Below are 27,379 nucleotides of genomic sequence, written 5' to 3'. Positions count from 1 at the left end.
GAACACAGGTGTTTTTCTTTTTCTTTTTAATTTTTTATTTATTTTTTTTAATGAACACAGGTGTTTTTCAAACACAACACAACTCACAGTGCCCGGTGCGGCTCTGGTGAGAAGCTAAGCCTGCATGTCTGCTGTTCCCACAGATTTAGCTCACATCCATGCACACATGGCTCTCAAACACTTGCTACTGGATGTTAATCCAAGGTTGATATAAATTCCCCTTCCTCTCAAAGTCCTTTCTTTTTCAGGTATCCATCCATTCAGGAAAAAAAACCCCGACTTATCATAATTATTTCCTGTCATTATAAAGGCTCCTTCTCTTCCTTGCTTCTCCCTCTGCTTCACCCCTTCCGTCTCATGCCCCTTCCTAATCCAACTCACCCCTTCTCAAACCACTGGATAGGAATGAGGAAGGGAAGAGACAAATGGGGCACGAGGTGAAGCAATTATGGGCTATCTCTTAAAAAGTCAGCCTAAAAAATTTTTAAATCAGTTGAAATAAACTTGAATTTTAGTTACTGATTATTTTTCAATTGTAATGAAAGACAATGCAACTGGCTGAACTCTTGTTCTGTAGAGGAGTAATGGCAGGATTTTGATTTCAGTGTCTTCACCTCCCTTTGTGCCCCAGGGACTCCATCCCCTCAGAAAAATGCAGTCTACATACCTGAGGGGCACCGTACATGTACAGCACGAGAGGGTCTTGTTTGGGGATCACACACCAAGCTTTCTGCCAAGGTTTCGACTTCTCCATATACTGAAGAAAGCTGCACACTATGCTGTTTCCAGATACTTCTGCTGATTCAATCTAGAACAATATAATGGAAGGAGAGTGAGAGAGAGAGAACAGAAAATGAACCACACAGAGAAGGAGTTCACCTTATTGGAACATTCGTCAAGTACAATATATTCATATAAAATGTCTCGTGGGGACGTCCAAAAAGAGTTCATCCTCAATTATTATTTAAACACTTATCTGATCTTTTATGAACAAGGGGAAATATTTAAGTATTACCAGACCTCAAATTTAAATAAAGTTAAACATTTATTGAATGTTTGCTATAAAGGCACTTTTCTTAGTTAACTATGTGTTTATTTCATTTAATCCTCATACCAAGAAGATACCACTTTCATTGTCTTTGAGTTGCAGAAGTGAAATTCCTTTCCCAGGTCATATATGTAGGAATTGGCATGCTAGAATTTGGATCTGGATTCAGAACCTGAACATTTTTTTCTTTTAATGTTTGTTTATTTTTGGAGAGGAGAGACAGAGCATGAGAGGAGGAGGCACAGAGAGGGAGACACAGAATCTGAAGCAAGCTCCAGGCTCTGAGCTGTCAGCACAGAGACCAACGTAGGGCTCGAACTCACCAACCGCGAGATCATGACCTGACCTGAAGTCGGACACTTAACCGACTGAGCCACCCACGTCCCCTCAGAGCCTGAACTTTTAACCACAATGCTATGCCAGCATCAACAGTGTAATGATGCAATAGCAAAAAGGCAAATACTGACCAGCAATCATTACCCTGGAACCTCAGATAATTTACAAGTTTTAAAAATTACAACAATTCTTTGTAGACCCATTTATAGTGTTCTGCTTTGTCTCCTGATATCTATCTATCTATCTATCTATCTATCTATCTATCTATCTATCTATCTGGCTGAAAAGGGAACAAAATCATTTGACTAAATGATAGATTTTATTATACATATTATAGGAAGAAAATGGTTTGCATCTATTTTCAATTGCTTGGATCCTTAGGATAGCACTACTCAATGCCATCCACTGGACAGTGTTGGTTCACCAACAGCTTTGTTATCCATTCAAGATAAAGCACAGAAAGTAAGAGTAAGCACTTAGAAACTTTTAGAGCGATTTGACTTTGTGTAGACATGCAAACATTTTACAAACAGAGAGAGCTGTGTGATTTGGAAATAAAACTGGCCCTTCATCACTGATTTCTTTAAGAAGCACTGGCAGGCAAACTACAGCCCACCACTCCACCACCTGTTTATGAATGGCCTATGAGATAAGACTTTTCTTTTAGAATTTTTTTGTTTTTTTATAGATGAAATTTAAAAATCAATCTGATGACAGGGAACACTAACTTTGGACTCTAATTAAATAAAATGTCATCTCCCATACTCAGAAAGAATTCCCATCTTATTTTCATATGATAAAAAACTATACTACATTATTATTGTATTTCAATTGTCAATATAATTTGTGAAAATGTGTTTTCTTTCTTGTCCTAGAAGTAATATTTTCAGTTTTTCCTCCTGGCCTGCAAAGACTAAAACAGTTTCTCTTTGACCCTTTATAGGAAAAGTATATTGACTTCTGGTCTAGAGCACACAAAACACTAGGTGGCATGAAGCAAGTTTCAAATATGCAAGTATGTGTGTGTCTACATGCACATATGCATACTTACCTTCTATTTATAGACCTCACATAATATATTTATTTGATTAAATATATGTAGGTTTTTCAAAAAAACTACCTAGAGATTTTAAATTCAGAGATACAACCTGAAACCCATCCCTTAAAACAAGTTATTGGACTCATTATATTATGCCAATTGCTGTGTTTAAGTCTTGAGGCTGTGTTCTTGGGAGGCAATGAAACATGTCTTTCCCCGTTCCTTGCCAGGGAAAGCCCCACTTACGTCTGCCTACAAGCAACACGTATACCCTAGAGGAATTCAAAGTTATACTTTCAGCTTGTCAGCCTTAAATGGACCCTGAAGTTTATGCTTCTTATTCAGTTAACAGAAATGGCCTTTGTATGCTTATACTGCATAGATGCTCAATAAACAGTCATTGATTCTTAATAAACCATGGAAATTCGTAGAAAATAAAGTATGTCTATGACTTTAGATACAGAAGATTCTGATCATGAGCCTATTCTTCATAGACTTTCCAGGCTACCTTGAACTTTCTGCCACAAAGGCCTTATTATAGAATTTATTCCTTATGTTAATATCTCTGAGTGTGAAACTCATTTCAGGTACAAGCTGCATTATAGTGCCCAGGCTTGGGAGGTTCTGACTATTCTAAAAAATGAGTCAAATTCACTTGCTAGGTATTTCAAGAATATTTCAAAGCCGTTACCATATTACTGTCATGAGCTGTTAAATGATGTTTTTTTTTTTCTAATTTTTAAAATATTTTTATTTATTTCTGAGAGAGAGACAGACAGTGTGAGCAAGGGAGGGTCAGAGAGAGAGGGAGACACAGAATCTGAAACAGGCTCCAGGCTTTGAGCTAGCTGTCAGCACAGAGCCCGATGCAGGGCTTGAAGCCACGAACTGTGAGATTATGACCTGACTGAAGCCGGACGCTTAACCAACTGAGCCACCCAGGTGCCCCGTAAATGAGGTTTTTAACACAACAAGTTGGAAGACTTTTTTCAGGTAATAAAGTAATAGTTTAATATGAATTTTAATAATTTCAGAGAGTGGTTTTTGAAGCCAATATGATAATTGCCAGGAAAGCTTTCCTATCAAATAATATAGTGGAGGGGCACCTGGGTGGCTCAGTCACTTAAGCACTGGACTTTGGCTTAGGTCATGATCTCACAGTTTGTGGGTTTGAGCCACACAGTGGGTTCTGTGCTGACAGTGAGGAGCTTGCTTGGGATTCCCTCTCCCTCCCTCTACTTCTGCCCCTCCCCAATCACACTTTATCTCTCTCTTTCTCTCAACATAAAATAAATAAACTTTAAAAAATACATTGTAATGTTGGGCACCAGAAGAGAAAACAATTTATACTCAATATTTTATTATTGCTGCCTTCATGACATTAACGTATTTCACTCTCAAATGATGTGCTTTCTACACAACTAAATATGATCTCAAAATTCAGCAGGGTAAGACAAAAGTATGAATCTTGCTTCTTCTTCAAATTGTTAAATATTAAGAGAAATACCAAAATGTGCTATCTGTACTCTTCAGGGCTACATTCCTTTCATAAAAATTTCAGTTCTCCAACATTTAATATTTCATACCTCTAAAATTCCTTTTCTCTTCTTTTCTTCACTGTCTGTGAATCCACTTATTATTTGATAACAGTCTTTACAAACTTTGTTCAATTTTCCACCATCGTACTCAAGTTGAGCTTTGTAATCAGAACACTTCCAACAAACCACCTTAAATTTAGAAAAATGAAGAGTAAACAATCATAAAGATTTAAGTAATAATCACTTATAGTAATGTGAAATGAGAAAGAGTTAAATATTTAAGGCAAATTTTTACCAGACTAAGAATATCCCATGAACATTAGGAATATTTATCATGATATCATAATGCTGTTGGTGACGGGCTCTGCTTGTTCATCATGGTCTTCCTTGCTCTATAGGTAGGAGACCTTTACCTTTCATACCTCTGGATGTTTCATCATTATGCTCCCGAAATGAACTCGGGATCGTCCCTGCTCTGAAGCTGTTTCCTGCCTTTACCCTACTCCTCCAAACCTGTTCCCTACTAACGCTCCCTGTCACGGAAAACAGCACAGCCATCCAGCCAGTCACAGCAAGTCAGAAACCTAAGAGCCATAGTCCTCAACATATCCCTCTACTTCACCCCACAGAATCACAATATTACAAAGTCCAGATTTTATCTCCTAGATATTTTTTTCATTTGTCCATTTCTCTACATCTTCCTTCCAAGTCCAAGCAGTCAATATCCTACTTGGGACTACTGCAGTCTCATGACTGGTCCTGGTAGCATTCTTACTGGAGCACTCTCTAGCCTATTTTTACATCCCTCCAAGCTATTTTCCAAACAGCACCAGATACTGTCTTAAATATGCTAATCTGATAGGTCTTTCCTTTATTTAAAATCCTTAGTTTTCCCTTTGCTTTTAGGTAAAGAATACCCTATATATTGGCCCACAATATCCTATATAATTGGCCCCTCTTACTGTCTGTATCACCAGTGACACTGGCTTCTTAAGAGCCCCTGAAGTGCTGTACTCCCGTCCTCTCTCATCTAGGCTTCAGTGAGTTATCTCTTGTTCATCATTTAAATGTTGACTCAGATTTCACTTCTTCAAGGAAGACTCCTCCAAATTTCAGAATAGAGAACTGTCTCTTGCCACTGTGCTATTGAAACTACTTTTCTTGATGCACTTATTAGTTTTTAATCATATACTTGTATGATTAATTGATTTATGTCTGTAATGCTCACTAGGCTGTAAGCTCTATGAGAGATCATCCTTGTAGATTTTGCTCACAAGGCACACAAGAAAGTTAGAATGCCAATGAATGAATGAGTACAATGCAAATGTATTCTATTTCTTAGTGAATAGCATTTTTTCTAATTATTATATGACAATTGTTAACACTTTCCAGTTTAAAAAATTATTTTTGAGGAGCACCTGGGTGGCTCAGTTGTTTACTGTCTGATGTCAGTTCAAGTCACGATCTCATGGTTTGTGGGTTCAAGCCCCGTGTTGGGCTCTGTGCTGACGCTCAGAGCCTGGAGCCTGCCTTGGATTCTGTGTCTCCCTCTCTCTCTGATCCTCCCCCAATAGTGCTCTGTCTCCCTCTCTCTCAAAAGTAAATAAACATTAAAAAAATATTTTCTTGGCCATAGCAACATTTTACTAGAATGTCTCCTGAGGCAAGGGAAACAAATGCAAAAATAAACTATTGAGATTTCATCAAAATAAAAACCTCTTGCACAGTGAAGAAAACAATCAACGAAACTAAAAGGTAACCTACTGAATGGGAGAAGATATTTACAAATGACATATATCTGACAGTTAGTATCCAAAATACATAAAGAACTTATAAAGCTCAACATCAAAAAAATGAATAATCAGTTAAAAGATGGGCAGAAGACGCGAATAGACATTTTTCCAAAGAAGACATATAGATGAACAACAGACACATGACAAGATGCTCAACATCAGTCACCATTAGGGAAATGCAAATAAAAACTACCATGGGATATCACATCACATCTGTCAGAATGGCTAAAATCAACAACACAAGAAACAACAGGTGTTTGTGAGGATGTGGAGAAAGGGGAACCCCCTCACACTGTTAGGAATGCAAACTGGTGCAGCCACTCTAGAAAACAGTATGGAGGGTCCCCAAAAAGTTAAAAATAGAACTATCCTACAATCCAGAAATTGTACTACTAGCCATTTACTCAAAAAATACTAATTCAAAGGGATACACGCACCCCAATTTTTATTGCAGCATTATTTACAACAGTCAAACTATGGAAACAGCCCAAGATCCCACTGACTGATGGATGGATAAAGAAGAGCTGATATATATTACATACATACAAACACATAATGGAATATTCCTCATCCATAAAAAGAATGAAATCTTGCCATTTGCAACAATGCAGATGGAGCTACAGAATCTTATGCTAAGCAAAGTATATCAGAGAAAGACAAATACCATATGATTTCACTCATATGTGGAATTTAAGAAACAAAACAAGCATGGAGGGAAATAAAGAGAGAGGGAGAGGCACACCAAGGTTCAGACTCTTAACTAAAGAGAACAAACTGATGGTTACTAGAGGACAGGTGGGTGAGGGAATGGGTTAAATAGATGATGGGGATTAAGGACTACACTTGCTGTATGGAAGTGCTGAATCATGATTTTGTACACCTGAAACTAGTATTACACTGTACATTAAACTGGAATTTAAATAAAAACTTAAAACACATACACACACAACTTTAAAAAAAAGTATCTTCTTACTTCAAAAAGCATATTTTCCCCCAATTTGTTGTGGATAAACTATTTAAAAATATATAAATTTTAGTAAAACTTTTAGTTTAGGTTCAGAGCATATACAATTCATGATAAAAAAAAAAACCCACTATTTATTGTTGGGGTGCCTGGGTGGTTCAGTAGGTTGAGTGACCCACTCTTGATTTCAGTTGAGGTCATATTTCCAGGGTCATGGGATTGAGCCCCCTGCTGGGCTCTACACTGAGTGTGGAGCCTGCCTGGGATTCTTTCTTTCTCTCTGCCCCTCTCCCTCGCTCATGTTCTCTCTAAAATGAAAATTTAAAAAAACTTTTTAAAAAACTCAATTCATTGTTTTCCTATAATTGAAATGAAATCACTCTAGAATTTAGATTTAACATGCCTGCAGTTGCATATTCATATCAGCTACTCTTTTATTTATTTTCAACTCATATCATAGTATTTTGGTAATCCACATTCAAACACATTTGTTTGTCTGCTGAAGGCAAGTATGTTAGTCAATACCGGAAGTCATTTCAAGCAAACTCAATGGCAGATTAAAAAGTCTTACCCTGAGGGGAAAGTTTGCTATCAAATTGAACTTTGATCACAGAACTGTTTCACTGAGAAAACTTACAAGAAAAGCAGAAAAATAAATCTGCAGTAAGAGACTAATCTAGATGAACGATCAATAAAAATTGTTGCACTTCAGCATACTAATAATAAATTAAATCCCTGCAATGCCTGCCCTTCTGTTTACTTGTTGCTTTTTAGAAGAAAGTATATAATCTTAAACTTGGTATACAGGGCCATGCAAAGTCTGCTGTTATCCCCTTCCTCATTTCATGTCTTGTACCTCCTCACTCTTTCCATATAAACAACTCAAATTGCTGAAAACCTGTCACCTGCCTCCTCTGGCCTGAGTTGTTGAATTTTGTGAGACTGTATGTCTTTTACATATATAACCATAAACCTCTAATGGGCACAGAGAAGTCCACACCTATTCCTCTGGGAGGCTCACTTCCCTGCCCAAAGACAACCATTTCATACTGAACCCTCTTTCTTGAATCTCCTTCATCCCTCTTCCCCCTACTTTTCAGCTGATGACTCTTCCTCATACTTCAATGACAACATAGTTATCATCAGACCTAACATTTCCTATCACAAAATCAAAAACACAGCCACATTTGCACCCATCATTTCGTTTTCTCTTTCTGTTATAATGGAGGAAATTTCCCTCTCCCATCAAAAGCCTGAACTTCCATTTATGCTATATGTTCCAACTCTTGTTTTCTCAGAGGCATCAACTCCTTTGGTAATTATTTACCTCTAACTATTTCTTTTTTTTATTAAAAAATTTATTTTAATGTTTTTATTTATTACTGAGACAGAGAGAAACAGAACATGAGTGGGGGAGAGAGAGACACAGAATCCAAAACAGGCTCCAGGCTCTGAGCTGGCTGTCAGCACAGAGCCCGATGTGGGGCTCAAACCCATGAACTGCGAGATCATGACCTGAGCCGAAGTCAGACGCTTAACCAACTGAGCCACCCAGGAGACCCCGCCTCTACCTATTTCTTATGCCCCAGTTCCTCTTACTCATTAGGCTCCAGTCCCATGACCTCTGGCATCCAATGGAGGACCCAACTTTCTCCTACCTCAGGCCTTCTGACCTACAGAGCCACTGACCACCTTTCCCACCTCCCTTGCATTGGTTAGCTCTTTCTTACCTTTTAGGCATTAATCAGCTTAAGTATCAATGCCTCAGACAGGTCTTCATTTTTCTAAGTAAAATTGGTCCCAAGTCTTCCTCCATTAACATCATTCTCTATTCTAACTTCTTAATTGCCTTCTTAGTGTCTTTGTAGTAATTTAAAATGCTTATTTGTCTATTTACTTGGCTTTGGTTATTTTCTCCATTAAAATGTAAGCTATGTGAAATTGGGTATCATTTTGCTTACTTTTTTTCTCCAGGAAACAGCACAGTGTTTTGTACATAGCTGTCATCAAAATAGGTTTATCAATTAAGTGATTTATTTAATTGAATAATTTTTTTTGACTTTTCAAACTGGATGATTTTACAATACTAGCAGCCTTCATGACCATTAAGAAATCTCACTTACGTGTCCACATGCTCGACAATGATGTCTTCTCCTTGTCAGTGCATTGAAAGACTCCTTGCATTTCATACACATCGTGACTTCATTATCTCGGATCCATCTTGGAGCTCTTTTCCCTAGCTCAGCAGTCTAAAAAGGAAAGAGATTCAATTTTACCAGAAAAAACTGTCATTTCCATCTATTTGTTAATTACTTATTTATTAAAAAGCACTTCAACAACATTGCTTATATCATGCTCTGAAGCTCAAGATCCAGGAAAAGAAGGAAAAGGTACAAAGAAGTTTTAGCAGCACAAAAAAGGCACTTGCTATTGTATTTATGTAAGAAAAAAATGAGATTCTGTCTAGCCAGTTCTGGCATTGCAAAGAGAAAAGGCAGGATAAGAAAATGACTAGACAAATCTGCAACTGCAAAAAGAAAAGAATTTAAAGAATTTAATTCAACTTACAGAAACCTCTGACTGCATGTCATTATCCTTTGCGATTGCATTTCTGAAGGTTTCATTCCTCTGATGGAAAGCATCAATGGTCTCCTGAAGAGCCTAAAATATAAATGAGATTCAAAGCACACATTAAAATATCACTTGGAAATTAATGAAAATGCCTTATCAAACAAATAGCTATGATGTGGGAATGCCCTTAAAAATTAAATGACCTTGTTCTGATGACACTGCTGTATGTGTACACTACAATATGTGCAGGTGTCTGTACATACAAAGGTTACCAAAAAATCAAAAAATGAAAATAGAAATCCGGTTTACCTTGATCCATTCTTCTTTGTCTTGCTCAGAACTAAAACAAAACAGAATACAAGTGAATGCAGAGAACATTAATGAGTTATAACTCGTGAATAAAACTATGCTTTAATGCTGTTTCAACTCCTGGAAAATTCAGGGATGCCTGGGAAAAAGTTTCAACAAAAATTAAACAGAATCTTTGGCAACTGAACAAATAAATTCTTAAAAAAAATTATGGTATGCATAAGTTTTGAGCGGGAGAGTTAAGTTTAGCTTCCATCAATATACTGCCCTGATATGTTTGACAACCATCATCTAGCTGAACATATTAGGTAACTGTAGATGTAGTTATACCAGATATACAACTAGTCTTCCAATTTACCTTTAAGAAGACATATGAGATTTTCAAAGGCTACTCGTCATGGTCCATCTTATAAAACATTACAATTATTCTCTAGAATCTAAAATATATTCTCTGGAATCTAAAATATCTTTGTAAGACCTTAGGAAGCTATTTAATATTTCCTCTGAAAAACAATTTTGCTAGAAAATTTTAGGCAATGCTGTATTTAACCTATTACAGATAAAGCAAAACAAAATTTTTAGATGCTTGTAGGAAGGAAGTTTCACAGATTAATAAACTCCAGCATTTAATAATTTTCTCTTGGGAAAAAATTTCCTTGACTATAGTCAAATCTTCCTATTTTCCTATTGAGGCAAATTCTGTTTAGTTCATCTTCCCTGCAGAGAGCTTATACAGCTGGCTGCTGTCACAGAATATATTAGAAAAATCCCCATTAGTAGACTCTGGACTGAGCTACATCTTCAATTTGGAGGATTCTGAAGAATGTCAAAAGAGTGGGGTTCCATTTGTTTGCATATGCTTGGTAGGCTAGGTCTGAGTTTGTGTTCCAGCCTGAACGTCACATGCCTCGCTCCCAAAGGTGTCACATATAAATGAGTTTGGCAGGAGCTTGGCTCTTATGACATCATTTATCTTTCCAGCAAATTTATTACTGAGCATCATAATATGCCAAGAATGTAGTTGGAATCTGGGCCTCTCAAATGGAAGATTCTGCTTATTTTTCACCTGGGGATCCTTGGACCAAGAATCTGACTGGGGAAGGCTTCAATCTTGCCCCTCAAAAAAGATTTCTCCCTACTGCAGTGGCCTGCGTGGATAAAATCAGTTCTATTGTACTGTAATCATAGTTATTTCCTAGCTGTTCTCAGCCTTTTAAGTGCAAACAAACCTGACAAGTCTTTAATGCTCTTTGTATTACTATCTCAGTCATGGCAGATTTTTTTATTCCTCTAATTTACTTATTAGTATGTTTTTACATTCATTTAGTAATATAAAATCATGAAATAAAAACTATTTAAGGCCAAATACTTTATATTCTTTTAAATATGGAAGAGAGAGTAGAATGTAAGAGGCCAGTCTTAAGGCTGACTTATTCTGCAAGAAAAGCAGAACTCTTTTTTCCCCTAGTTGGTTTCAGACGCGAATTATCTGTAAATATCTTCAAATATATACCCAAATAATATAATCCCTGCTAACACTCTGATGTTCTGAGATTTTCAATGTTTGTTTCTATTGAAAGAATCATAGACTGAAAAGTAATCACTTAATTCAGATCTTCAATTCACCATATAATCATAAATATAAGTGCAGCAGTGAGCTTAGGGGAATAGGAAATTTAAGGAAACATGACCGTGTTTTCATTACCAGTTGAAATGTATCCAATACTGCATATTGGAACTCTACAAAGTGATTACTGCCTGTACTTAACAAAATTCCTCATGAATCAGTGCCATCCTGAAGAGAAAACAGCCAACCTGCTAATGGAAGGCAAGAGTTCCCATTAGACAATCCCTGAAACTTTCATAATCTCTCTTCTGCTGTTTCGACACGTCTCAGGTTTGCAGATTTGGAAGTGTGCTGGCATTTCAGAGCAGCAGCGCCTCATTCTTGCGCAGTGAAGACTTCTCTGATGGTCAGAACTATTGATAAGTCCTTCCTGTTGCCAGAACCAATTACTCAGTGAGTCAGGCTCTGAGGGAGGATTTAGGTCAGGAAACTCCAAACACCTGCATAATACATTCTTCCTTTGGGTTTGATAGCTGGGGCCCAAATCCCACCATAAGGCAGGAAAACGATGGCATTCAAAGCCAAGTCCTTTATACTTTTAATTAATGCTTGAAATGCCACCTTCTAATCCTCAGAGCAGTCCCCTAGCAGCTCCCTAAGTAATGCCAGGTTGAGTAGAGATTTGCTGTGGGAAATCAAAGAAGTGGCTGGCTAGTTCTCCAAACTTTCCCAGCCTGCTATATCTCCCATAACTGTAATATCGCCAAATTCTCTGATTCCCTGGCCAGATTCCTGCTAAAATAAATTATTCTCTTTTGGAAGTCTGAACTTCAAGCTTTTATGCAGCTACTAAACACAGGTATCCAGGATGAATCCATCTGAGCATCCAGAGCCACACAATAGGGGCAACAGAGCAAAAAGAAACAGAAGTGTTAAAGGAGCCTGTAAATTCTAGGGTATCAGAACCATCAGAGCCAGGATTGGCACTTAACCCTTTGATCTATGACCTTCTGAATGTTCCCAATTTTCATCAGGATAGGCCTTTGTAGGATAAATGGATGACAGTCTTCTAAGGCAGATATTTCAAAATCTGACAGCACGCCGTTTTCTAGATGTTCACACTTGAGGTAGTTAGGACCCACTGCAGTGGTTCTCATGTTTTTTCCTCTCTAGACATGGTTAGGTTAGGCAGATGGATGCTACAAACTCCAGCCCTTTTTTCCAACTAAATGAAGCATGCAAGAAGAACCATCCCTTTCAGAAGTCCTGGTTTCTAGAGGCCACTAAAAGCCCCAAATGGCCCCTTCACATATCCTCCAACTGTGGCAGGAGAATCATTACCTTTCCTACCCTGCCTCTTCTGAACAGTCTCTCCATCAAAGTGCCAGCAAGCCCCACAAATACAGAGACACTGAAGGACTGACAGTTGACGCTTCAACATTTAGCATGGAATATTAAGCATCAATAAACACTGTGCACCAACAACAAGGGTGGAGGGAGGAAGAGTTACGGGAGAACATTTTCCTACAAGTCTCAAAACCCTGGCCTGAACGCAACAACTTTATTCTCTGAGCACCTTGTAAATCTGAAGAGGCAATGTAACCTGAATGCTTACCGTCTGAAAACAGCTATCCTAGGCACTACAGAGGAATCAAAAAGGAAGACATGATTCTTGCCTTTTAAGAGCTTCTATTTCTTCTCTTACATCGAACCAGATTCTCAGAGGTCTACAGCATTCACTCAGGAAAGACCCTCAGAATTATTCTGTCCTACGACTCCTTCCAATGCCTGTGGAAAGCTGTGTGGCAGGAACGACGTTCTCACCTGGCTTGTAGCTCCAGCGTTCTCTCTTTCCCAGATACCTGGAAAGTGTGTGGATATTCTTCATTGTGGGTCTCTACAATTTTCATTCCATCGATGCCAACCCTGGTTCGAACTGTGAATTTAGAGCCCACCAAGCTGAATCTTGGGACACAGTACAGCAGCATGTTGTTGAACTACAAGAAGACAGAACGCACATCAACAAATAGGAAAACAAAGAAGAGGAAAGTGACTAATATTAAAAGTAGCCCTAGACAACAATTCCAAGGGATTTCCAGAGAATATCATACTTTCTATGTGAGCAAAATTATTGAAATATTATATTGAGATTTTATGCTTATATCAAAATTACCTTATTTTAAAATTTATAATGTATTTCTCTTTATTGGTTCATAACATTTAATTAATTAATTTATTTATGTTTAATGTTTTTATTTATTTTGAGGGGAGGAAGGGGCGGAGAAAGAGGGAGAGAGAATCCTCAGCAGGCTCTATGCTGTCAGAGCAGAGACTGACATGAGGTTTGGTCTCACGAATTATGAGATCATGATATGAGCCAAAATCTATAGTCGGATGCTTAACCGACCGAGCCACCGAGTGCCCTTCATGTTTTACTGATATTTAAGTAAGCCAATCATCATTCTGTACTATTGAGAAAATCAGTTCAATTAAATTCAGCAACAGTTTATTAACAACTTTCCACATACCAGGAACTGAAGTTCTCAACCACATAAGTTGAAGCCCTTAGGCGTCAAAATTTCCAATTGTTGTGTCTTACAAAGCAAGTCTACAATAGTTATTAGAGGAAAAGAGTAACATTTAGCAATTATTTTTGCCAGTGTGATTAATATTAGGTTAAAACCCCCCAAATTATTACTTGAGAATGTGTGGGGTTAACACCCTAAGCCCTACATAAAAATTTAACTTACTGTTTTATATTGTCCTACATCTTAAGAATTTGTCATGTGTAAATAGAAAGGTCATCTATTTTAGCAAATGGTTTTTAAAGATCTTCTTTACCAGATCTGCTTTTAAAATCAAGGACTTTTGGGGCACCTGGGTGGCTTAGTCGGTTAATCATCTGACTTTGGCTCGGGTCATGATCTTATGGTTTGTGAGTTCAAGCCCTGCATCGGGCTCTCTGCTTGTCAGCTGTGAGCCGGCTTCAGATCCTCTGTCTCTCTCTCTCTCTCTCTGCCCCTCCCCCACTCATGCTTTCTCCAATTCAAAAATAAACATTAAAAAAATAAATAAAATGAAGGACTTTATTTTGAAAACTGAATCAAATTATGTATAATGCCTCATTTCTAGTCAATGATGAACAACCCCTGCTACTCAGGACCAAGCAGTAAGTTTGGGGAGGCATTTAATTCACTTTTGAATATATTAAACCATGCAGAAAGAGGAAAGACTAAATACTTAGGTTAATCTGTAGGCAGATTCCTAAAGAAGTCCATACTTATCTTCCCCCTTCCTATTATCATCTCTTACCCTGTTTCTGGAGTCACATACATGTTTTTGAAGACAAGAGCAACTGGGGTCTATGCACTACATAACCTCTCATGTCTCAAGATTATTACCTCTCAAAGTCACAGGTTGAGACGATTACATGAAGAAAAATGTCCTGTTCTGCCAGGTCCATTTTGGCTCCACCCAAGCCATCAAGACAAGAAATCTTGATGGGTTTTGAAAACATCTCAACCTGTTTATGTGACACTGTCCATTGTACTCATTCTGAAAGCAGATTTCTCATCAGTTGTTCCTTGTACATTATTATGCAACTTCCTGTCACAAATTTCGTCGTGAATTTCATTTCCACAATTGATAATGTAGAAATAAATACACTTTTAACAGATACATCTCAGCACCACATTTCACATTTAGATTTCTAGAAGAGAACCCTAAGGACCTATGCCCTATCATTAATGGTCTGCTGTGTTCTAAGTATGGCAATCACCAGCCTCACTGCAGTACACAGGACTTAGGGATGTGAAAACACTCTGAAAGGCTCTCATCATCATCCCAGCTTGGTTCTGGCAGCAGCTTGCTGCTGTCTGTGTTAACATCTCTCTCTATCTTGTATGGAGGCTTTCTAGGGAGGGCATTTGCTCCAGGCTGAGCACAGCGCAGCAGGAGTGGCAGAGCCACCGACAGGCGCAGGGCTCGACTTTCAAGACAGCAACAACAGCCTCATTTTCTGTAAACTGAGGGACAAACGTAATGTCATGGCATAAAACTTCAGAGTTACCTGTACTCTGTTCACATTATACAGTTAAGCAAAGTCTTGTTCTTTTACAGAAATACCATCCATGGATGTGGAAGTTCCTGGCATTTTGTTTTTGCAGTTACACTCATACAAGATGACAGACTCTTGTACAAATGATGTGTTTCTCTTGCTGGTTTATGCTTGCAGGATTACGTTTCCCCTATTCTTCCTAAGTGGGGCTTTAATTCTCAACCATCAATAACTGCTTTATTACCCTTCCAGAACTCAGGTCACAATATAACGCTTGTCAATAAATAGCCCTGTTCTTCTTTCTTACAGCTGAAAGTAAGAGCTCTTGATGGACACAAAATATTGCTTACAGTGTAGTAGATGCCACATATGTACAGAATTAGGTAGTTATTCCTGTTTCTTCTGTGATCCCTGTTCCTGTGGCAAAAGCCCCAATCACCTTCCCTCTGGGTTTCTACAGGTACTGAAGGAGGAAGTGATAGCAAGTGCAGCACCAAGTAGATTGACTTTCCCTTTCAGTGCAGGAGATCCCTTCTTATCCATGGCCACAGCTCAGGGTTGTTATAGACATGTAATCGCTGGCTGGTGAGCGAACTCCAGAAGTGCTAAGCTAGAAGCCAGTCTCAATTTTATTAAAAACACAGGGTGAGTCCCCCTTCTTGATCTCCAATGTCCTCAACTATTCATATCAAGTTTCTGAAAATATTTATTTAACCGAAACTATTCAATTTCATATCTCACGAGTGGAAGTTTCATTTCAGTTTGTTTTAAAAGGTAAAAGTATATTGTTGGAGAAAATTTCCAGTGCCTGCTCTGTATTCAAAGTTTAAATAAGTCAAGGGAGAAAAAAAATAGAAATCTGTCCAGCTATAAGCAAATAAAGGCTAGAACTCCAAAGGGCCAAGAATAAAAACCTCTCGGGTCATTCTGTAGGATAATCTGGTGATTTTTTTTAAATGTTCAGATATCAAGTGTGGTTATTTAGTTTAGTCAACAGAATACCCTGCAGTAATACAAACAAGCATGGTGTGGAGGCAAGAAAATGTGCAAGCCCATGAAGGTCAGCTGAATGCTGAAATCAGATTTCTAAATGCAATTCGGTTTTTTTAGAGAAATGTAATATCGCCAGAGCAGGATACAGAAAACTAGCCCTCATATTCTTTCTAGAGGCAAAAATAAAAAAGGTTGCTGAGGTTACTAGGTATTAAACATGAAGACACTCCACGCGAAGCGAAGTGTGCTGGCAAGAGGAAGGTGTGTGACAAGTACAGTGCAGGGGTGGAGGGGGGCAGGGATCAAGAGAACAGACCTACAGAGATGCTCTTAAGGTGGTCTTCACCTTCACAAGACAAATGCGGCTTTCTAGTAACTCCCGCTCTAGGACTCTGTTCTCCCGGGAGGCGACAGCAAGAGAAGTTTGACAGCTTACAAAAAGTAGAACAGGATGGTCCTTTCTCCAAAGTCACTATGGCTGTAGTCCCCCAAGGCTCCTTGCCATCTGTCCTCAGAATAGCTGCTTAATTTGGCTCTGCACCAAAGTATTCAACCTGAAACCATTTCCAGGATAATTCTCAAATGTGAAGATGAAGCCGAGGCACTTGGTTAGACACAGAACTAGAAGCTTAACTACTGAAACAGTCATGCAGAAGATGGGAAAGGAAAATTATCTAAGCTCCTAAAGGAATGGGAAAGGCAAAGGGAAGACATTAACTCTCAGGCATTTAGCCCCAAATAGTATATTAAGCATGTCTTTTTAATCTGTATTTTTTTTAAAAAAGTTTATTTATTTTGAGAGGCAGCAAGTGCATATGAACGGGGTAAGGGTAGAGAAAGGGAGGGAGAGAATCCCAAGCAGGCTCTGTGCTGTCAGTGCAGAGCCTGATGCAGGACTCGATTGTCATGACCTGAGCCATCCAGGCATCCCTAATCTGTATTTTTGATGCTTTGACATCGTGGGGCTTTGGTGACAATGAAGGGACTTGTCCTGCTTAGGGTTACCCACTTCCTAGAAGTAGTAAATGACTGACCTACATCCATGCCTTTCATATGGAAACCAACCAATCCAGAGGCCATACCCCAACTGCCTCCTTTTTTGAGCTATTACACACTGGGCCAGTATATCCCTGCTCTAATTACTCAGGGTCAGGCACCAGACAACAGCTAGTATACACCCCAGAGCTGATGGGACTATTTAAACTAGTAAATCCTAAGCCTATTTATTTTGTCTTGCCCATTCCTTCTCACTGAACCCCCCAATAAACGCTCTTGCTCATATTTTCTGTTTGCTTCCCCAGCCTCCTTATGGACCCTGGTGCTTTCTTGTGTAAACTCCCATGGTATGGCATGCCTCTCCTCTGGGGAATCTCTGCATATAATGCTCTTTATCATGGCAATTGTCTCCTGATCTAGTGGTCTCACCATACCTTAACAGCAAAATATACATTTCAAAATAATTAGACTGCAGAACCCTGACAGGACATCACAAGTCCCTGATTTACATTTTTAGCTCTCTGTATGACCTATGAGTGGTGAGGATTTTTGTTGATCTCCAATGAAGATTTTTGTAGTTAATTTGGATAATATCTATAAATCGGATGAAGTTAGAGAGATAATTCATATACCATAAAATTTACCCTTTTAGGGGCTCCTGGGTGGCTAAGTCGGTTAAGCGGCCGACTTTGGCTCAGGTCATGATCTCACGGTTTGTGGATTTGAGCCCCGCATCGGGCTCTGTCCTGACAGCCAGCTGAGCCTGGAGCCTGTTTCAGATTCTATATCTCCCTCTCTCTCTGCCCCTCCCCTGCACATGCTGTCTCTCTCTCTCTCAGAAATAAATAAAACATTAAAAAAAATATTAAAAAAAATTACCCTTTTATAATGTACAATTCATGATTTTGGGTATAGCTGTAAATTGTGCAACCCATCAACCATCCCTACTATCTAATCCCAGAACATTTCATGACTCCAAATGGAAACTCTGTCCATTTCCTCTTCCCTACCAGCCCTAGGCAACCTCTACTTACATCCTGTTGCTCTGCATTGCCTACTCTGGATATTGCAGATAAATGAAATCATACAGTATGGGCTTCTCTGAATGGCTTCTTTCACTTGTCAAAGTGCTTTCGAAGTTCATCCATGTACCATGTATCAGTGTTCCATTCCCTTTTACTGCCATATAACAGTCCACTGCATAGATACACCTATATCCTTATGTCCAAATATTTTGGCTATTATGAATAATTCTGCTGTAAGCATTCACATACAAGTTTTGTGTAGACATGTTTTCAATTTAAAAAATTTTTTAATATAGTTTATTGTCAAGTTGGTTTCCATGTAACCCCCAGTGCTCATCCCAACAAGTGCTCTCCTCCATGCCCATCAACCCCCTTCCCCTCTCTCCCACCCACTCCATCAACCCTCAGTTTGTTCTCAGTATTTAAGAATCTCTTTTGGTTTGCCTCCCTCCCTCTTTGTAACTATTTTTTTCCTCTTCCCCTCCCCCATGGTCTTCTATTAAGTTTCTCCTGATCCACCTATGAGTGAAAACATATGGTATTTGTCTTTCTCTGACTGACTTATTTCACTTAGCATAATACCCTCCAGTTCCATCCACATTGTTACAAATGGCCAGATTTCATTCTTTCTCATTGCCATGTAGTATTCCATTGTATAGAGAAACCACCTCTTCTTGATCCATTTGTCAGCTGATGGACACTTAGATTTTTTCCATGATCTGGCTATTGTTGAAAGTGCTGCTATGAACACTGGGGTACATGTGCCCCTATGCATCAGCACTCTTGTATCCCTTGGGTAAATTCCTAGCAGTGCTATTGCTGGGTCATAGGGTAGAATTATATACAAACTTGGGAGAATTGCTACGTAATATGGTGACCAAGTGTTCTTTTTGAAAAATGAGAGATACTGAACACTACTATGCATGATAATTAGTTCCTGTAAGTTTTCCTTTTCAAGGAGGCTGTAACCAGAGGAGAAAAAACCTTGTAAGCCCCAAATAAGCTCATAGTATGGCTGGTGAGTGGGCTGCCTCACAGCAGAAAGTCAGATGTGAGTGGCGTCCTGAGATGGTATGAGGGGCCAGTCACTGGGCAAGCCTCATGACCAGTGTGTTCATTTCTTGGACAATAATAACAATCATAACAATAGTTACCATTTACGAGCTATTACTCAGTGTTAGCTTATTGTTACTCCATGTTACCTATTATTCTGATTATGATCACATCATTAGATACTGAAAGGAACCGGGATTAACAGAGACTAAAAACATAATGGCCTGGATGGCCCAGGAAGTGCTCTTTCCATTTGAGATAAGCCTCAGACTAAATGTCATTTCCAGGAAGTAAAGGAAAGGACAGGGACTATGAAAAAGGAACTATGTGGCAAACTCATGCACTTTTCACAGATATTTTAGGCACAAGCTTCACAACCTTGAGTATACACTTACTCAAACTGGAACGATTAAAGTAGCTGGTCAGAGAGGATTAGGAAGAGAACCCTTGTCAGAAAAATGGTACCCATTAGCCTCTCAGAACAAAAGGAAAGAGAGAATCTGAAACAAGGAAAATTTGAGAAAATATGTCCTGCCCCTATCACTGATGGCTAAGATCATCATGGACAAGTTGTCATCAGTTGTATGATACTGAAGTAATTGATACACGTGGTAAATACACACAAAAAAATTATTTTCAAAATACTTTAAGATTTGTATTCTTGAAGGAAAAAGTTTCAGTTACTAAAGGACATTCCCTTATGTAGAATCCTAACAGTACTGACTAAATCAGGTTAGATGGAATTGCTTTGGTGAGCAAGCAAGCATCCTACTCTTTCAAGAGGTACAGAACCACATCTATGAATTACCGTTATGTGACCAGCTCACACTAGAATACTTACTAAGAAAAGGTAGCGTTCTTGTGCTGATGTGTTCCGAGCAGCTAGTTTCAGGATCTGTCCTTCTTTTATGAGTTCGTTTGAAGGATTGACAATGTCTTCTTCCTCTCCCAACATTTCATAAATCTCTAAAAGTTTCTTTAGATTCTCCTAGGAAATGAAAACAAAATACAGCAAGAGCAAATAAAGGGAGGTTTTTACTTTAGCGGCTTTAATAATACAATGACCTTAGCTAAAATACGGATAATTCGGACAGGATAGGGACTAAGCATAAATTTGGTATAAAATGTGTCAGTTTTGAGCAAATTGAAACCTGGGAGAAGAGAAGACAGGATTATTCCATATAACACTAAACACTTTATAAATAATCTTTTTTGTTCACCTTTATCAATTCATTTTGGTCCAAACCTGCAGAAACATTAGGCTATATTACTGACAGTTATCTAACTACAAGATTCCCATCTCCTTTGAAAATCACTTACCATTTTTCTTATTGCACTATTAGAATGGCTTGCTGCTGTAGATATAATTTCAAGTGATTCTAAATGGGAAAAAGAAAAGTTAATAAATATATTTTGTCGTTACTATGCTACTAGGTAGTTGAATAGTAACACCATTAGTAACGTAACACTACAATAAGAAGAAATCTGACACTGAAGGTCACATCTGACACCAAAAGCAGGGGCAATTTCCATTTACAAAATGGATACTTTCAGAAGTTCATTTGTAAGCAGATTACTTGCAACTTGAAGGATTATTTCCTCATAAATAGTCATACACATTTTTACATATGACCTGGATAATGGACCTTCAAAATTAACAAATACCATGTACACTTTGCCAGATGCTTTTATGTGTATTATGTCACATAACTCTTACACAGCCTTGAATGGAGTTTCTGTTAGCTCCACTTGGCAGATGAAAGAAATGGCAGGTGATGTGGCTTGGCCAAGGTCACACAACTATGATACTGTAGGGTCACACTGAAACCTACGTCTTCTGATTCAAAGTCCTACAACACTTCAGCACTAATACTTTTTTTATTAGTTTTAGAAGCTAATTAACCACCACACATAACCAACTTTCTTTGGGAAAACAATTCACAGTTCTACTCTTGGTTGGGCGAAGGGGAATCAGCTGATACTAATGCTGATGGAAGGTTCTGCTCCTGCGCAGGCAGTAGGAGAGGTGGGAAAGGAGCAGTCTGGTATGGATAAGGTAGGAGCCTGGGTGCCGCTAGGGAAGGGCTGTGGAGGCCGCGGCCTCCTGGAGGATCAACCCCAGGGAATGCCCTCAATCCTAAATCATGTCCTGCTCTTTCTTTTCTATCTTAGGAATACCAGCCTGCTTAATTCTGTTACCACAACAACCTCATTACTTCTGGACCCAATTCTCTTCTTTGTTCTGTGGCTGAACAGAATGACAGAATGTGCTTTTGTGGCTTTGTCCTCTCTTTTGGGTCTCTAAAAGCACTTCTGTGATTTCCTCACAATTTTAGTTTAAGGAGCAATGGGAAATCAAAAAGAGAAATAAAATGCCCTAATGTTCTCGTTTTTTGACACTGCCACCTTAGGGCAAGTCTTCTGAGTTTAGAAGAAACTGAATTTTTATTTAGATTTTGGAGAACTATCCTGATTGGGGCAATTCTGTGCATTTCACACAGGCTCCAAGGTAGAGGGAGACAAAATAAAATAACCTGGGACCAGCAGTTTGAGGAGGAGTAGCTACCACTAATTCTGTCACCAAAACCAACCACTTAGCTGCTCAGAGGAATGTGAAGTGGGCATGAAGTGGAAAGTAGAAGTCAAGTCAGGAGAATTCTAAACTGTAAAGGGAGAAGGGGAAGAAGAGAAGTTCCTGTGGCCACTGCCTCACTGGATGGCAGGAGAAATGCATCAGAGAAAGCCTGTGTTCAAAAACAGACCCAGGCTGCCAAGACCAAAGATTGTGTTCTGTGTTCCTCATCTCTTACCAGGGTTCACTTACAATAAAGACAAGAAATTATTACCAAGGTACCAATGTTTCAAAGTTGTACAACAGCACTGTCAGTACTTGGCATGAAGCCATTTCTGTTAAATTTTCATTCTTCCCTTCAGTTACTTGATTTTTTAAAAAATTAAAGTAATTTTTAAAAAGTAAGCTCTATACCCAGCAGGAGGCTTGAACTCATGACCTCTAGATCAAGAGTTGCATGCTTTGATTTTTGAAAGTACCTGAGAAAGATAAAGTACTGAAACCCCTGACCCCTAAAAAAATCACTTGTTAGGACCTGATGAAAAAATAAAAGGCAACTGGAGGAACAGGAATAAAGTTTTCCCGAGAAAATGTTAACTGACACTAAAAAGCATCATTTTCTCTTCTCTTTTAGGGTAGGTAGAGCCAAGTTTGCTTAGTTTATTTTTACACAGTAAATGTCAGGTTAGCTTTCTTGGTATGTATCAACCTATCTAATTAACCAGCAGCACCAGTAATTCTGAATGGTTCTATTCTTCCTGTGAGAATGTAATTGTATATTGCTATTCCAGATGTCTCTAAGACTACTGTTTCAGATTTCTGAGTTAATGATTAATGTGAAATCAGCATGAGACATGTGATTTCCCTTTCTCTAGACCTGTGATCTGAGCTCTGAAGTGCTGACCTAATTGAGCTGTTGATGATAACTTCCAGTGAGGCTATTTTTTGGCTGCAATATCTTACTAAATTGGCTGTTGAGACCTATCTCTCTCTTTACCCACAAGGCTTCCTGGTCACTTCATTACCCTAGAGCAGAAAGGGGGTGGGGGAGGAGCATTTACTTTTAGCATCGTTCCAGTCTGGAGAGTCAGGGGGCAACTTCCTTAGGTAGTCCTTGAGGAGCATCTCATACCGGGGGATCCGCTGAACAGGTTCTAGCATGTGGTGCTGCAAAGTCAAGCTCCCGCACACCTTCTGTCTCTATAAAGAGAGAGGTTTTTAAAAAAAGATTTAAAAATGAAACTGGCCAATCTAAAAATGGTCATATGGAACTGTGATCATGGACAGGATTTCCCTACAAAGTGTGCTCTGTGGATCACTTGCATTAGATCGATCTAAGGTACTATTAAAAATGCAAATTCCGACCCCATCCCAAGCATGAAACCACAATCTTTGAGGCTCAGGCCTGGGAAGATGCATTTTAAAACACCTCAGTTTCTTACACCATGAAAGTTTGAGGCCCACCAATCTGGTATAAGAACAGAAAGGAAAAGCAAGCAAATTTTAAGGAAGAAAATTCTGATTGCTGTCAATGACTTCAGTTAGTCACTAGAAAGGTTTGTGTGGTCACATTATTGAATCAGACTCCAGAGATTTTTAAAAGATGCATGTAAAAGAACCTAATGAGGTTCACTAGGCACAACTGCATTCAATGACTTTGGACTCGGCAGACACTATTTAATATTAAGGCTACCATAAATGTCATTTCCTTTGAACTTAAAGAAGATTCCACAGAGAAGAATGACAAGATCAGATACCAATATCTTAGGATCTGTCACAAAATTTTAATTTTTCATTAGGTCATGGCAGTCTTTTCCATTAGAAACTGAACTCTGTAACTAGATCTCCTTTTCTTACAGCAAAATTGAGTCTATATAGCCTTTGCTTTCAATAAGCTGTTGCCATAAGACAGGGAAAAGATTACTTGAAAAATAAGATGTGTTCTTAATCATCTTAAACAAACCAGCAATCCAATTAAAATAGTTATTGGACTCCTACTATGATCATGGCACTACAGGGTATACAAGTTGTCTTAAGACATGATGTTTGCATTCAAAGCAAACAAGAAACTAAAGTCTTCACAGACAAGAGAGTATTCAGCATGAACTCTGATGAGGGCAGCTGCTGGTGCGAAGAGAGGTGAAGACCAGGGTCAAAGGGCAGGAAAAGGGACCTTGGAGAACGGCCTCACAGTAGTCAGGCATGAAACATGTTGAGTTTTGTTGGCAAGTAAGATATATACGGGGAAACGGGATGAGGAAGAACAGGTCATCTGGGGTAATAAGTCAAGCTGAGTTTAGACTTGCTTCATCTAATGCCGGTTTTCATGCAGGAGAGCAATATCATTAGATTTGAGATGTATTTAGATTAACTTACTTCAGTGTGGCTTAAGCTACTGCAGTAGGGAGACGTGCGGAAAGTAGTTTGGAAGGGATTATTGTAGACCAGGAAAAAAGTATAGAGTCTGAAATCAGCATGGAAGCTGAGGAAATAATAGCTTTATTTAATAAAGTGTAAAATATTAATGGTGCAAGTTTAGCCATCTCTCTTGATTTTCTCCAACAAACCTATAATATATTATAACATATCTATGAAAAATAGAAAATATTACTGATCCCCATGAAAAATAGAAAATATTACTGATCCCCACAGTTTTGCATGAAGAAACTGTGGCTCAGAGAAGTTATCAAATCAAGGACAAAGCTAACTTATCAAACCCTGGTGAATGAAAAAATATTGGTTCTGTGTAATAATCACATAACCACAAGCTACTCTTTACAAGGCACAAAAAAATCAAGATGTAAAAAGGACTTGGGAGTGCAAGGCAGGAATGGAACATGTTGACTGTGTTTGACAGCGAAATGTCTACACAGAGTTGTGTAACCAGCACTAGGCAAGTTGCAATGACAGTTTAGAGGTAAGAAACAGACTAGAAACAAGGACCTTAGAGGCATCTGTAGGACATGATGGTTAAAGCCTCATGAACTTGTGACATCACAGAGGGTGTGAATGCTGAGAAGAATGTGAAGGGCCACATTCTGGTACTCTGTCCACTTTCAGTAAAAGCAAAAGGGACTAGTAAAAGAATCAAAAAGGAGCCAGCATTCAGAAAGAGAAGAAAAAGGAAAAGAGTGAATGGGAAGAAGCTAGACTTTTGATTATGCCTGAGGGAGGAGACTAGCAAAATCCTCCCTGGAAGAAGCTACTAGAAAAGCTGGGTAAAACTGATAAAACAACCCTTTCAGTACTTTGGAAATTGACCAAAGGCATAGAACAATCTGAAAAGTATTTATGCTTTAAAAACTGTTGACCTTTGGGTAAGAACGGTGAGAATCTGTGGCATTCTGGCCTGGGGCCATACCCATTCCGCCCCTAGCAAAGGAAGTTTCAATGACCGGAAGGTTCAGCAGGGGTGGGGCTGGCTGTGAGGACTGGCAGTGTCTCTGCTCAAGTTCACGGAGTGCTCATTAGATTTGGAGTGGTGAGCAATGCATACACACAGCCACGTTGGCGGTAATAGTGAACAGTTGCAAGGTGGGCGAGTGGAGAAGACCAATGGCTCCACTAGGCTGAAGCCGTGGTTGTGTGTTGGTGGGGGGTGGGGGCATGGATAATAATTTTCTTGGCTGAGGCTACGTGGATGATCAGCAGAGACTAAAACAGCTTGACTCAGCATTGTCTCCTGGTCACCCTGAGGCTGTGAACTCACCCTGAGGAGATGTAAAAGGGTCCAGCGGACATAACAAGGGTCTGATCTTTAAATGTGGTCCCCCCTAAGCATAGACAGGTCCATGCAGAGGACAGAAGCCTGCCGGCTCTAGGTAGTTAATCATCTCTTTTCTGTAACAGTTTGACCCCTAACCTACACAGGCATAGAGGTAATCCCTACAAAGCTGGTATCACATACACACACACATGAATATTAAACGGAAAAACTGAGCGGAGACATTGGCAACAGCAAACCAGGAAGGAGACAGATTCCATAGATTTAGTATAATTGTTACCAAACAAACAAAAGTAACCAAAGCCACTTTCAGTGGGGGAAAGCAAAATTCGGAGTTGCTACAATAGGTTATCTAAAATCTCCAATATTCAGCAAAAAGATGAGACATTCAGAGAAACAGTAAATTGTTACCTATATTGAAGAAAAAAGGTAATCAAAAGAAATTGTCTCTGAACTCAGATACTGGATATAGCCGACAAAGACTTCAGTGTAGCTATTATAAAAACGTTCAAAGAATTAAAGGAAATTGTATTTGAAAAACATGAAAAGTGTAACAACAAAGAATGTACAAATAGCAATTGTCAAGGAAGAAGCAGGTGTTATAAAAAGAACCAATGGAAATTCTGGAGTTGAACCGTACAATAGCTGAGATGAAAAATGCACCGCACGGACTCAACAGCAGATTCCAGATAGCAGAAGAAAAAAATCCAGTGCGTGGGTGGCTCAGTCTGTTGAGTATCAGACTTCGGCTTGGGTCATGATGTAATGGTTCATGAGTTCCAGCCCTGATCAGGCTTGTTGCTGTCAGCACAGAGCCCATTTTGTATCCTCTGTCCCTCTCTCTCTCTCTCTCTGTCCCTCCCCTGCTCACTCATTCTTTCTGTCTGTCTCAAAAATAAACACATTAAAAAAAGAAAAAAAAAGTCAATGAACTCAAAAAAAGATTACTAGAAAAAAGATTACTAGTAATCTAAAAGATTACTGAAGAACAAAGGCTGAAGAAAAATGAATAGTCTCAGAAGCTTGTAGAATAACATCAAGAATGCCAACATATGTATACTTGGAGCAAATTATTTGAAGATATAGTGGCTGAAAACTTCTCAAATTAATTAAAAAAACCACTACACATCCAAGAAATTCAATCCTAAGCAAGATAAATATAGAAAGATTCACACTGGACACATACTGTTGAAAGACAAAAGCAAAGAGATAAATTTGAAAAGAGCAAGAGAAAAACAATTCATCACATACAGAAAATAATACAATTAATAACTTCCCATATGAAACAAGAGAGAACAGAGTACAGTGAAATGATACTCACTTTGCTGAAAGAAAAAAACAAACTATTAACCAAGATTCTGTATCCATCAACACTACCATTCAGTAGTGAAGAAAAAATAAAGATGTTTCCAGATAAACAAAGACCAAGAAAATTTGTTGCTATCCAATCTCTGCTTTCCAAGAAACATTTATCAGTCTTTTAAAAAATTTTAACGTTTATTTATTTTTGAGAGAGAGAGAGAGAGAGAGATTAAGAGCAAGCAAGAGCAGGGGAGGGACACAGTGAGGGGGACACAGAGTCTGAAGCAGACTCCAGGCTCTGAGCTGTCAGCACAGAGTCCAATGCAGGGCTCAAATTCACGAACACTGAGATCATGACCTGAGCCAAAGTTGGATGTTTAACTGCCTGAGCCACCCAGGTGCCCCAAAACATTTATCACTCTTTGTAGAAAGGAACTTACTTTAGAAATGGTAAATATATGGATTAAAAATATTTTTATAGATACATTTTTT

General features: G+C 38.7%; 1 protein-coding gene across 5 annotated transcripts in view; it reads right to left on the bottom strand.

Annotated features, from left to right (window-relative positions):
• The window catches only part of FGD4 (FYVE, RhoGEF and PH domain containing 4), a 217,208-nt gene that overhangs the window by 6,133 nt on the left and 183,696 nt on the right, over positions 1 to 27,379 (bottom strand). For all 5 annotated transcript variants that reach the window (XM_039247667.1, XM_039247669.1, XM_039247668.1 and 2 more), the window contains 9 exons: positions 22,923 to 23,061; positions 20,610 to 20,668; positions 20,131 to 20,277; positions 12,990 to 13,162; positions 9,599 to 9,629; positions 9,287 to 9,379; positions 8,842 to 8,967; positions 4,010 to 4,150; positions 668 to 808 (listed from right to left, as the gene is read on the bottom strand). In XM_039247667.1, coding sequence (XP_039103598.1) covers positions 668 to 808; positions 4,010 to 4,150; positions 8,842 to 8,967; positions 9,287 to 9,379; positions 9,599 to 9,629; positions 12,990 to 13,162; positions 20,131 to 20,277; positions 20,610 to 20,668; positions 22,923 to 23,061 — 1,050 coding nt within the window. The remainder of the gene's footprint in view (positions 1 to 667; positions 809 to 4,009; positions 4,151 to 8,841; positions 8,968 to 9,286; positions 9,380 to 9,598; positions 9,630 to 12,989; positions 13,163 to 20,130; positions 20,278 to 20,609; positions 20,669 to 22,922; positions 23,062 to 27,379) is intronic.

The sequence above is a fragment of the Hyaena hyaena genome, unplaced genomic scaffold, assembly GCF_003009895.1.
Source record: "Hyaena hyaena isolate Hyena2069 unplaced genomic scaffold, ASM300989v1 scaffold_303, whole genome shotgun sequence".
Classification (NCBI taxonomy): Eukaryota; Metazoa; Chordata; class Mammalia; order Carnivora; family Hyaenidae; genus Hyaena; species Hyaena hyaena.
Note: the sequence above shows the minus strand (reverse complement) of the source record. Positions and strands in the feature narration are given on the sequence as shown.